The sequence below is a fragment of the Pteropus vampyrus genome, unplaced genomic scaffold (genome assembly GCF_000151845.1).
Source record: "Pteropus vampyrus isolate Shadow unplaced genomic scaffold, Pvam_2.0 Scaffold66, whole genome shotgun sequence".
NCBI classification, from domain to species: Eukaryota; Metazoa; Chordata; class Mammalia; order Chiroptera; family Pteropodidae; genus Pteropus; species Pteropus vampyrus.
In genome coordinates, this window is record NW_011888847.1 from 4,600,222 (window position 1) to 4,613,776 (window position 13,555).

A 13,555-nucleotide genomic window follows, 5' to 3' on the forward strand; every position below is an offset into this window, starting at 1 on the left:
ATGTAATAGATTTCTTTCATCTTAATTAACATTTCATTTCTTAATTCATCTCTGATCTGGATAGTCAAACTTGTGAGTGTAATTTTAAATAGTTCATTATTTTTAAGATTTTCTAAAACTAGTTCTTGGTTTTATGTATAGGGTTAGAAGTTAGTTTGTTTGTCTAGCCTTATTAAAAATAAAGTTATATGTAATCAGGACATTTTCTTTGTGGACCAGTCTATTTCTTCTTAAATGAGCTGAGTTACAATAATAGGAAAGAAAAGAAAACTTTTATTGCGAAATGAGTACTCATGACCTGACAGCCTGCTGATTGAAGGACAGAAATGTTCAATCTTTCAGATTCTTAAGTACGGTTAAGCGTTTAACATACTTTTCTTTGTACACATGGGATGTCTATAGGATATGAATAAGAATTGAACAAATATTAAGTTTTAGAGTACAGTATCTAATTCTTTGGTTTGCATTATTGGTAATTCAGAAAGAGTAGTATCATAAAAAGATGCTTTTAACAGAAGTACTTCCCCCATGGGGAAACAAAAAATGGTCTTTTTCATTTTATCTCGCAGTATAATGTGCTTTAGAATGAGATGCAGAGTTGTTAGTATGACACTGGGTGACAAACAAAATGCACAAACAACAAAAAAAGTGCTTTTAGCAGACTTTCATATTGCAATTTTATTTTAAATATATAGCTGTCTTATGCTTTGAAGGAAATAGTGAAACAAGTATTCCCTAATTGTTTCTGGCTATAAAAGTCTCTAAATCCTTTTTAGAAAATCTTTAGAAAACAATATGCTAGTTGATTAACTCTTTGCATAGCCTCCAGTTCTGAAAGCTCCAAGAAGTAACCTTTAACCCAGTATTTTTGAACCACAGAAAGTTTCTATCATTCCATGAAAATTCGAGGGCATATTAGTATTGTCCACCTTTACATAGATGTGAAAATGTATACCCCTGTTGAAATGTTTGTTTATCAAGTAAATTTGCTTTCTTCAACCTTAGCACTCTATCTAGACTTGAATCGGATACCACATTTTTACTACTTAGTACACATAAAAGAATTCAGGGAATTTCTTTCTATAGTTGTAGCTCAAAATAGTAGAAAAGTGAGCTTTATCTTCAATCTGTCTTTTCTTAGAATCTTAGAATTTAGATTTCAAAGGTCCCTTGTTGAAAGCTCACATTATATTGATGAAGGAACTGAGAGCTGCAGAAAGATTCAGTGACTTACCTTAAGTTACACATCTAGCTGTCTGTAGTGCTTGGACTAGAATTGAGAATTTTTGTCTTTCTATTTTAAATGCTCTTTTTAAATACCATAACACCTATATATTCGACATCTATATGCTGAATTTATTTTATGAAAATTCTTAGCTATTGGTTAAAAATTGGGTACTGATTTTTATATTAAGGACATTTTTTAAAGTATTACCAAGTTTTTAAATCAGTGGTCTTTTTTTTTTTTAAAAAAAATTTTATTTTCCAGTTACAGTTGACATGCAATATATTAGTTTCAGGTGTACAACATAATGATTAGACATTTATATACCTTATGAAGTGATCACCTGATAAGTCTGGTAGCCATCTGACACCATACGTAGTTATTACAATATTATTGATTGTATAATCTTCCTTCATGTAACAGGGAAATGGCTGTTATGTATTATATATCGTTTCTTTGGTGTAAGGTAAGAAAGCAACATTCTTATTAGTGCAATGAATTTGTACTTTATCCATGGAAAGTCATTTATAAACTGGTAGAAATACCACAAGAAAATAATGGCTGCAGAGCTGAAGGATGTAGAGGAATGTTTCCTATGGAATAAATAAAACCCTTCAGGATATCAAAGAAAGATATCTAGGGGTCAGTTCAAACTGAACCAGAGTTTTCAGTAATGATGATCAGATTTTTATTGAATTCTAGAATTTTTCTGGCTGCAAATTTATCCATCACCAATCCCTAAGAAAAACTCTTATAATGACTTCCTCATGGCTCATCTACTAGTATTTTTCTGTGGCATAAATGAAAAAAATTACCACTTAGAATTTTAGCAAGTTGGCCTGAATTAGAGGAAACAACCCAGAATGACTAACAATCTCTTGGTATATTTAGAAAACATAAAAATTAGAATATAGAAAAGGTAAAATATGTAAGGGATAGCCGATATGAAAGCATAAATGTCAGTTAAGTGAAGTGTTTGATTAGAGGGTACTTTTCAAAAAGTAAGAAGTTGCCTCCTAATAAAGTGAGGGCTCTGGTTAAAATCTGAAATCGTGGAATAAATAAATGGTCATAGCTGGTGTAAGTTGCTCAGGTAAACCATATACGTATTTCTCAAAAGTTTGAACTATTTTAATTCTTATAAAACTTTTTGAATGGAGACTTTCCTCTTGATTCACAAACTTTCTCATGACTACATTTAAAATATTCGTATTAGATTGTGTATTTAGTTCAGATTTTTTTAAGTTCACAGAGGTTTGGGTTCCATGCTATCTATGTTAATATATGATTATTTTAATCTTTTTTGAAAATATGAATTGTATTTTTTAGAGGGATGTATGTAGTTATGTCAGATTAATCACTTTTTTCTCCTTATTGATAAGTGTTTCTCTCTTTCCATCTGACTACAGTTGTTGAAGTGAATATCTTTTTTATGCTTCCTCAGAATGCCTGCGGGAGTGACTGAACTTACCTAGGTGAAGGTGTGAATCCAGGTTTTCTTAAACCTGCTTCAGTTTCAGTTAGAAAAATACATAAGTTAAAAATGCTGGTTACACACGTCATCTAGGTAAACAGAGTGAACTCCTCCCCCTGAAAAACATTATTGGAAAAATGAAGAAGTAGGAGAATAAAAAGTATTTGAGGCATAGATGATTGAGTGAAGTATTTTTCACAATAAGAATTATCAATTTTTGGCCTATTTTCAAACATTAGGAAATCAAATATCTAGTTACCTTATGCTACATTTAGTCTACATATCATTTAAGGAAAATTTTTGAATTGTTAGCGTATTTTAAGACAGGTTAAAAAATTAAATTATTATTGCTAATATTAAATTTATTTAATATTTTAGAGTTTCGCACATATTTTTTTCTTTAATTTTATTGACTACCCCGAGAGGTAAGTGGGGAGCGTTATTATCATTTCTATATTACAGAATTTTACTTATTTCTCAGTTCTGTTTCTTTTCTCCTTTTTCTTTTAGTCAAACAAAATGCTGAGTACTTTTCCTTCATTATGGTTCAGAAAGTAAATGAACTAAACTTTCTGATCTTTTGTTAATTTATTTCAGGTTTGTCATCTCTTCTAAATTTTATCTTACAGGTATAGTCGAAGTCCTCAAAGGAATGCATGAAATGGGAGTAAATCCTGATCAAGAAACATATGTAAATTATGTGTTTCCATCGTTTGATAGTATAACGTCAGTTCGTGCTATTTTGCAGGTGAGCATAAGTATGGTTTTAATTTCATAATTGAAGAGAATATCTTTCCTCCCTAATGTTTTGTGGTCACCAAAAAAAGAAAAAGTCATTAAGCTGAGCATTAAAAATGATCGTGTCTGTATACAATTTCAAAAGCTTTGTAAAAATACTGGTTAGTGTAACATCTGTAGTGGTTAAACTTGAAACTTTAAAGAAGTAAAGCAGCATTTTTCTTGTGTGTTGAAAGACAATATGTCAGTATCAAAAAAAAAAAAAAAAATTAAATAACACAATATTTGCTCCTGAATCCTACTCTACAATGCAACTTTAATTTTCATCTTTTGAATATTACTTTGTACTTTTCTATGAATTTTCATAATACACTCATAGCTTATTTGTTATTTTTTTAAAAAATCATCTTTAGTTTGACTCCAAAGCATTATTTTCCTACCAGTACTTCCTGTCCTCATGAGAACAGGAAAGGTCTTTATGAAAGAGAATATGATGAAATTGACTTAGTGTGTTAGATCAGCAAGGATTGCACTTTCTATTTTCAAAAGAAACTGCTATACAATTTGGAACAACATGACAGAGCACCAAATACTTTGATAAGAAATATTTCATTCAAAGATCTGTTTCCTAGATGGTTATTCACCTAATGCCTTGATTTTTCTAATATTAGAGTGTTCTTTTCTTTCTTTGAAATAATTACATAGTTACAGCTCTCTGAAAGATAGAGTTTGTCTTAAGTGTCTGTACCTCTCTTCCCCAAGTACTTAACAGAATATTCTGAGCCTGTGCTGTATATATTTTACTGTTAAAATATATATTAAAAAAATAGTTCCCCTAAATCCTTATTTCCCTAAATCCTTTTTTCACTTGGCACCTTTCCATTACAGTGTATAAATCCACCAATTATTTTTTATGCTTGCATGCTGTTTTATTGTATGGATATACCATAATTTATTTTTATTTATTGCTTATTATTGATTAGGTGGTTTTTAATATGGTGCTGTTATACAGTGACTCAATAAATGTATTCGAGCTCATTTTTGGCTTATGTACTTAAATTATTAAAAATGGTGATGTTGGGACAAGTGATTAACCATTCGGAGATAAATTAAATTTTATTTTTACCTCACCGTATACCCCAAAAGATCATTTTGATCAATACATGAATTTTTGTATTGTTTTAAATCAGAGAATTGTCCTAGTGTCTTTAGTAGTAAATTCTTCCTAGAAGGAAGACACTGTACAGGTAACAGGTTATCTGAACTTGAAGAGAGGCATTTAATTTGGAATGTTGGGACTCCATCGCATAGTTTTTGCTAAAGTTCAATTATTCAGTTTAGGTATTGTTCTAGAAAATGATTCTTTAAATGAAGGATTATCAGAGAAAATGGTCATATAAAGAAATGGAAAAACAGGAAGTTTGGCATATCATAATGTTTTTAGCTGAGGCATATTATCATTGAAATGTGCTTTATCCCTAGGAAAATGGATGTCTACCTGAAAGTAATGTATTTTCTCAAGCTGAATTGAGAAGTGAAGCAGTAAATGGGAACTTAGACTATGTTTTGTCATTTTGTAAGTACTCAGCATTAGCAGTAAATTTGATAGGTGTTAATTTCAGTTACTGTTGAAAGCATGCAGGGTACGTTATGCCTTCAGTGTATATTTTAAATCAGTCAGACTAATAAGCTGTTTATGAGTTGAACTTGTAGATAATTTGGAAATGATTTTAAAGTTAAAAGGATTTTGAGGATAACATGGTTGGTAGGTTAGACTGGGGACCTGGAAGAGTTGGGTTTTGTTTGTAATTAAGCCACTGATTATGGGATGTAGACAAGTCTCTTTACCTTTTTTTGATCCAGTTTCATGAAATGGGGTAGTATTACCTATCTACCTATGTAGTGAGAGTTGTGAAAATCATGAGATATTGTTTCCTAAAGTGTTTTTAAACTAACTCCTATTATAGCCATAATTACATGAAGCCATCTCCCGGTTTTCATTGACAAAAAACAGCAAATGTTTACTAAACACTTATAAATGCTAAGGTGCTTTACAATGGTCATCACATACATGTTGATAGATGAAGAAAAAAGCATAGGGAAGTTAACTGATTTGCCCAAAGTTAGTGTCTGAGCCAGAACCAAGATCTGACTTTAACCTTATTATTTTCACCACACTATATTTTAATAAATAAGACATTTCTTAAAGTCTTCTTTTTTTAAACTTGAATTTTTCAGATCTTATGAAAAAAAATGTTTAGAAACAGAACATACAAACTTTAATTTCTAATCTAAAATGTTTAAAGTTAAGCTCTGAATAATGTATATTCAAACTGTATAGGTGGAAGCTTTGTAAAAACCAAATTATTGAGATAATCTGTGTAAATGTTTAAAATAGTTCATAATATTGTAAAGGAAAAGCAAAGTGTTTAGTATGAAAATGGTGATGGTTAGTGGTATAGCTGTTTGCATTGAAGTTTGGGTATTAATGCTGGCTGCCATCTGTATTGATTTTGCTTTCCACTCTATATATTTTTCATACTGACAAGATGAAAACAGAGAAGCATTAGCAGAGGAATCTGAGCACATAAGGTGCATTTCTCTTTATCATACCACCCATTTCACTTCATTGTCAACCTCTTGATTTTTCAGACTTGTTTGTTGCTAAGGAAACTAGATGTTTTTTTTCAGCAACCTTCAGCCTGCTGGGATGTTTCTGGTCACCTTTTTAATGAATAGAACCTTGACAATATTCTGTAAAAGACTAATTTGAATAGTATAAAAATAAATTTTCAAGAGATTGTTTATTAAATTTGAAAAAGAAAAATTTCAGGAACTTTGATGTCCCTCCTTTTATTTCCAGGTCTTTGGAGAGCAGTTAGTTCTATAATTGCTGGTATTCACTGTTAGGCAGGTCACAGGCATGCATTTTTGGTTACCACATCACAAAGGATGGTAGGTAGGAGAGAAGAGTAAATAAATGGCTTATCTTGATGGAGTTTGTAGAGTAGTAGGAAGCATTTTCCCACATGTGTTTGTAGGCATGGAAAATTAATTTGGTTAAGCAAAGTTAAAGGTTGCTGAAAGGCATGTAAGTTATGTCTAATTCTGAGTGACTAAAAGGCAGGTCATTTTAAAAATGATTTTTAGTTTTTCAATGCCGTGTAAAACCACTGAGAAACTCATACTCCATGTTCAAGGGATATAACAGGTGATCTAAGACAATTCTCTTTAAGTGTATGGGGGAGATAAGCAAATGATGTTACAATCTACTATGACTTTTTCCATGAGGTTTTTTTTTTGTTTTTTTTTTAAACCAGGTATCTTAATTTTCACCTAAACTGTATTTATTAACTCTGTCTTCAGAATTTCCCTCCACTATAAGTTCCTCTCTAATTCTATCCATCTTGGATCGTTCAGCCACATTATATGTATACCGAAAATATTAAATCAATTACTTATAACATGGCACCATTTTAATAGAATGACAGAGAAAAGTATATGCAAGAGATGCCAAATGTGATTCCATTCCATGCTAGTTATGGCAAGGTTTATGTGAAGAATCAGGCCTTATTCTAATACTAACGCAAATCAAGCTTAGAGTATCAGCACTGAAACATACAAGGTGGTAGACTGTTAAATGCCAAAATGAGTAGTAGAGCAAATGAATGCTCAGAAAAGAGAAAGATCAGTATAAATCAATTATATAATAGAGGTAAAGACTGATTTTCTTATGACTTAATGTTGTTACTCTCGCATGAATGCAGGTCATTGATCATAGTGGAAAATAGAATGAGAAAGTGTGAATGATTCAACAGAACCCAACACCACTGAGAAAAGAATTGTTCTCTTCATCTACTGTTTTTAAAAGACAGAAGTCCTGTAGGGTAGTTAGTCTGTCCCGTCACAGTGCTACATTGTCCATTAACATACAGCCTCAATATGTGTGCCAGGCTGACTCTGAGTATGCTGGTGGATTAATTACTGACATTTATATGAAAGAACATGTGTAAATTCAGTAGTCGTATATATGCATGAAAATGAAGTTAAAATGTTTTTAAAAGATAGCTTATATATAGCAAATATATATAATTGCATTTTATAATTATTTTTATATGAAAATATTTCAATTTAAAAAATAAAATTTCCAAAATGAAAATTAAAAGGTATAGATATAAATGTGTTTCCAAATAAACTGATAATTTAAGTTATTTGTTTTTGGTCTGTGATTTAATGATGATCATTTTCTTTTGCAGTGGAATCAAATACATTGCCTTTCTCACTTACTACTTTGAGAGGCAGCCTAATTCTAGGCTTTAGGAGGTAAGATGATCACCTTATATAATGTTCTTTACCTGAATATGGACTGATTTCTCCTGTCTTTTTGACCTATTGTATGAAGAAAGATGATATTCTTCTAAATCTTCCAATATACTAGTTACCTGAAATCTTATTTGTTTTATTCTTCCTACTAATTAGTTGAGTGGAGTTCAGGCAGCTTTTTTATTTTTTTTCCAAGAAATACACACAGATTTGGTAAAGATCTTGTTTCAGAGAAGAAAGCACTGTTTGAAAATGATGAGTTGGAATTATAGACAAATTTGCATGTATGTTTGATTTATACTTTAAGTTTTTAATTACAAAGTGATTATCTTCATCATATTACTTTCTTCCTCTGTGCACTCAAGAGAATGTTAATGACCTTTCCCTCCCACTTTTGTTATTTTGAAAATATTCAAACACAAAAGTTGAAAGAATAGTAAACATCCATATACCCTTTATATAGATTTACCATTTTGATATTTTGCAATATTTACTTACTTTCTCGTACACTGTTTCTCTAATGTATATACACACATGCACATACATACATACACTTTTTTGCTGAACCACTTGAAATTGTAGATATCATACTGGATTCTTTAGCTTATAACTCTTAAGAATAAGGTCATCTATGTAATCCAGTACCAATGTCACTCCTAAAAAATTAACACTACTATATCACCCAACATACATAGTCCCTATTTAGATTGTCCCATTTGTTCTAAAAATTTCTTTTATAGCTGTTTTGCTTTTTGATTGAGGATTCAATTAAGTTCATACATTCCATTCAATTACTGTCTCCATATTTTCTTAATCAAGAACAATTCTCTTAAACCTTGACACTGACTTTTTTTTTGAAGAGTTTAGGCTACTTTCTCTGTAGAATGTCCCCCTCACATTTTTATTTGTCTGACTTTTTTCTCATGATAGATTCAGATTGAACAGTTTTAGAAAGGATACTTTATAGGTGATAAGTATTTCTTATTGCATCAAGAGACATATTGTCAGGTGTCAAAAATTGGTGCCATCAGCTAAGTTTGATCGTCACTTGGTTATGTTAGTGGTCTCCATATCTCTCCTTTGCAAGGGAACCTCATCCTCTTTTCATTGGTAAGAATTCTGTGAGGCGATACTTTGAGAAAGTGTGTCTGCCTTGTTTCCTAGCACCTTTCACTCAGTGTTTTTAGCAGCTACTGGTAATCCTTGTTGAATCAATTGTTAACAGTGGTGGTTGCAAAAGGATGGGTTTCTAATTTTATCATTCTTTCTGTATTTATGATGTTAATGACTTCCAATATTAACTCCAGTAATTTTTAGTCCGTTTGTTGGTTGGAGTGCTGGAGTTTTCTGTAGACATACTTGGAATCTCCACTGTAGGCAAGAAGAGGTAGAACAAGTAGGTGGGATTCTGTGTTGCTGCTCTTTCTTTAGTCAGTGCAGTTATATTCTTTTCAGTGATATGATAGTTTTGTGTGCAGTTAAATAAAAAGAAGAAGAAATCAAAGTCCATGTCTTTAAAAATAAAGTTTGAAAAATACAGAGTACAGTCTATGGCCATGCCACCGTGAACAAGCCTGGTCCTGTCTGATCTCAGAAGCTAAGCAGGGTCGGGCCTGGTTAGTACTTGGATGGGAGACCACCTAGGAAGACCAGGTGCTTTAGGTGTAAAAAATAAAAAAATAAAGGGATCGTAAACTGACAAGGTCCTTGCAACCTGTGAGGTCAACCACAGGAAGGAAGGAAGGAAGAAAGGGAGGGAGGGAAAGAGGGAAAGAGGAAAGATAAAGGAAAGAAAAAATACTGAATACATATTAGAGTGGACAAACATGCTGGTAGAGCCAGATTTTAAAAAAAGAATCCATAATGCATTATGAGGTAAAATATAGTAACATTTTCATATAGTTATTCCTGAGAAAAGGTTGGGAAAAGTTTTTCATATTTTTTAGTTAGTTTGAATGTCAGTTATATTTCACAAACCCTAGACTTCTTTAAACAAAGTATTTAGATTCTAAAGTTGATCTAGTATGGTGGATAAAAACAAATTGTGTATTCTGATATGTATCCAAGTCAGTCATTGAGCTTTTATTGGCTCAGTGATTAAAGTATGCAAAGCTGCTTGCCCCTCTAGTAAGTGTGTCTGGTTGCTGTGTTTTCTCTATTTTTGCTTTTTAATTTTGTGTTACCATTATTGCTGTCAGATTTTTTACTGTCACTCTTGACAAGTTTCAGTATATTTACCTTAAGTAACCTATACACACTTAGATAATTTGCTATTTCTGATTTATTGTGGCTGAAAATTAGGTAATGAAATTACCGTAATATAGAAAAATAAACAGTTCTAAATAAGAACATGCATATCTATTTGTTGTTATTTTGTGACAAAGATTTTGTGGCAGCTATTTTGATTATTAGAACATAAGCTCCATGTTTGTTTGGTTTATTGCGCTTTCTTCAGCAATTTCTTAATACCTGCCACATGATCAGTGCTGTTGAATTAATTACTTGGACCTTATTTTCTGCCTCTGATTTTAGGCAAATCTTTTAATTTAAAAGTATTTATTGTTGAAATTGAAGATTGTGAAATATTTTAAATAACATACAGGAATTTGTCCTTTATTCTGAAGAAAGTAGAGTGACTTGTGCAGTGTGGAGGCTTGGCTGAGACAGGGATACATTTAGAATCTATTTTAATTTCAGACATTTTATTTTTATTTCTAGAAATTCACTTTGGGTTTTTAAAATATCTTCCATGTCTACTTAACATGTTCGTGCTTTTTTATTCTTTCTTGACTGTATGGAGATGTTAATGATGTTTCGATGTCCTTGTCTACTAATTCTGTCATTTGTGTCATTTCTGGGTCTGTTTATTGATTTTTCCTCCTCATGCATCATACATTTCTGCTTCTTTGTAATTTCTGCTTGGATGGCAGATGTGGATTTTATGCTGGTGGATATGAAATTTTTTTGTATTCCTTTAAATATTTTTGAGCTTTGTTCAGAGACAGCCTTGAGTTAAGTTACTTGGAACAGTTTTATGCTTGCTTTTATGCTTTGTTAGCCAGGACTTGGAGCAGCTTTAGTCTAGGATTATTCCCACTAAATTAGTGTAACTCCACTATTGAGGCAGTATCCTTCTGAGTACTCTACCTGCTAACCCCTATGTATTTGAAGATTATTGGGAATATGAACTATTCTAAGCCCTATGTGAGTTCTGGAAATTGTCTTTTTCAGAGCCTTCGAAAAGGACTCAGGTAGTGTCCTCACCTTCAGATTATTAGCTCACTCCCATGTGCTTTTCAGTAGTCAGTTAAAGACTGAGGACAGCCTACTGCAGATCTCCAGAGCTCGCTCTCTGTCAAGGTCTCCCCTCTGTTACTCTGCCCAGTAAAAATCAGTTTTAACTCGTCCTTTCCAGGAAAGTGTTTTAAGTCTGTATATTCTAAAACTACATTATGTTGATGAATTTTTCTTATTGTAGATACAGAAAAGTTTCAGCTTGTGGTAATATGGTATTTTCATAAAAATATGTACATAATTGAAGCATTTGTGACTAAAGGTGATTTCTTTTTTCCCCTCCCACTCCAAAAACTAAAACTTCAAAATGTCATATCATTATAATCTATTATCTTTGTATTAATATAGCCTTCTAGTCTTTCAATACTGAATCAGATAGATGTATTTATAAAATCCCTTTGTCAGTATATGCAGTACAACTATTGAAACAGTCACCTATCATGTGCTTCTCAAGATCCTGTTGTACTCTAGCATCTTTGGAATCGGCTGAGTGGGAAAGAGAAGACTGAATACTGATTGGCATTCTCAGTAGGTCCAAATTAACTGCTTGCAACTCCTATAAAGATTAGCACATAAGAGATTGACTTAAAATTACTCCTTACCAAAAATAATTATTCATAGTTATCAAAAATGTCAGAAGTTACAGAACATTAAATGAGATTGCGTAGTCACTTTAGCTGATCCTAAGAGAAACTTAGATATGCATTTCAATATTGGAATGCAATTTTTGGGATGCTTGTTAACCTTTAGTATGATCTGCTTCCTAGTGGTGGATCCAGGGTCTATGAGGCAGTAGTTCTTAGCATGTGTTCTGTAACCTGTTTTAGCCCAGATTATTTGTTTTTTGCTACCTTGAAATTTTTTTGAAAAACCAACAAACACTATTTTCTTCATCTTTTTAGAGTAGTATTCGAATGGCAAGTTGGTATTTCTGTAAGTTGATAAACTCAAGAAGTGGTCATTGATTACCAATCAAGTGTGATGCTTTCCTAAAATTTTTTTCAATTTATAAATTGTTTATTAACACATAGAGGCAAAATTACCTGTTGAAATTAAAATTCAATACTGCTTAGGGGGAGAGTCTTTAAGATTCTTAGGGAATTTTTACTTTTAAACTTTAAAAAAAAATAAGGCTGTTTTTAAGAGTATATTTTAAAGGGCATTTAGATCTGACTGATAAAGTTAGTAAAGTCTTATGTCAAATCTGGGGCGAGAAGATGTTTATTATGAATAAGACTTTCTTCCTAATAGCACTAGCCAAACAAAGTTCAAATGAGAAAGAGGAGATTATACGTTTTATGTATTATTGATAATTCCACCATCAGAAATATTGAGTCACTTCTGAGAGACAAAATGTCACTGAAGCTAGTTCAAAACTTGGCCAGGAATATATCATATAATGAAGAAAAATGTTTCAGAATTTCCGTGAAGGCATCTAATTCTTTGTTGTGCACAGAAAAGAGTTCTGTGATCTAACGAGGGGTTTTCTGACCCAGTGACAATAGTCTGAACTTGGCTAGTTGAGAGTCTGTACCGCTGAAGTGTGCTGCTATTCATACATTGAAATGCAATCAACTTTCTGACACTAGTCTTATTGAAAGTCACCACATTAAATGCCAGATGTGAAAAAAATAAAAATAAGGGATTGTAAGGTGACAAGGTCCTTCCAATCTGTGAGGTCAACCAAGGGTTGCCTCGCCTAAAAATATATATATATATATAATAATAAATAAATAAAATGAAAAAAAATGCATTTGGAACCTAGTATAGAGGATTGCTTTTAAGGAACAGATAGGGAAAGAGAATTTCTGATAAAGAGATTGAGTAGCATCATTGGGAGCCTGGCAAGATAATGATCAATAACAACATAAATCTCAAAACATAGTCAAAGGGGACTGAAAAGTGCTGGGTGAATTTTGAGTTGAGATTAGTAGTATTTTAGCAAGAGTACAGTGGAGGTTTGGGGCCAGAAACCAGATTGCAGTGCATTAGGGAGTGAATATGTAGTAAAGAAATGTTAACTATTTTTTACAAACTGTAGCTTTAAAAGATTCTTCATAGGTTTGTTTTTTTTTTTTTCTTTTTTTTTTTGAACCCACACCATTTATCATGAAGCTTCCCATTTCAAGGTAGTGCTTTAAGTTATTTTCAGTTGTTTTAAATATATGTACAATTTTGAAAGTTTATCTCCATGCCTTCTCACGGTACTTCATACCAGGTCTGAGGGCAATTTAACATCTTAGTAATATTTTTTATTCTATAGTAAATTAGTATTTTGATCAAAGACATGACTAAAAGAGCTTTTCTTTAAAAAGTAAAGTAGCTTATTATTGAAAGTTGGAATAGAGATGCAGAATTTGGACCAGAGATGGTGTATGTTTATTTTTTATTATAGAGTTTTCAAATATTCACAAAAGTAAAACTCCCCATCACTCAACTTCAACAGTTAAAATTTTGGCAATCTTGTTTCATCTCTTTCTTTCCCATTCCTACCCTCCTTT

At 31.9% G+C, this 13,555-nt stretch overlaps 1 protein-coding gene and 1 pseudogene across 2 annotated transcripts in view; both read left to right on the plus strand.

The window, feature by feature from the left end:
* LRPPRC (leucine rich pentatricopeptide repeat containing) overlaps positions 1 to 13,555 on the plus strand; it is a 90,993-nt gene that overhangs the window by 17,251 nt on the left and 60,187 nt on the right. For both annotated transcript variants that reach the window (XM_011361343.2, XM_023531294.1), the window contains exons 12-14: positions 3,329 to 3,447; positions 4,920 to 5,013; positions 7,694 to 7,760. In XM_011361343.2, coding sequence (XP_011359645.1) covers positions 3,329 to 3,447; positions 4,920 to 5,013; positions 7,694 to 7,760 — 280 coding nt within the window. The remainder of the gene's footprint in view (positions 1 to 3,328; positions 3,448 to 4,919; positions 5,014 to 7,693; positions 7,761 to 13,555) is intronic.
* On the plus strand, positions 9,307 to 9,425 carry LOC111740673 (annotated as a pseudogene).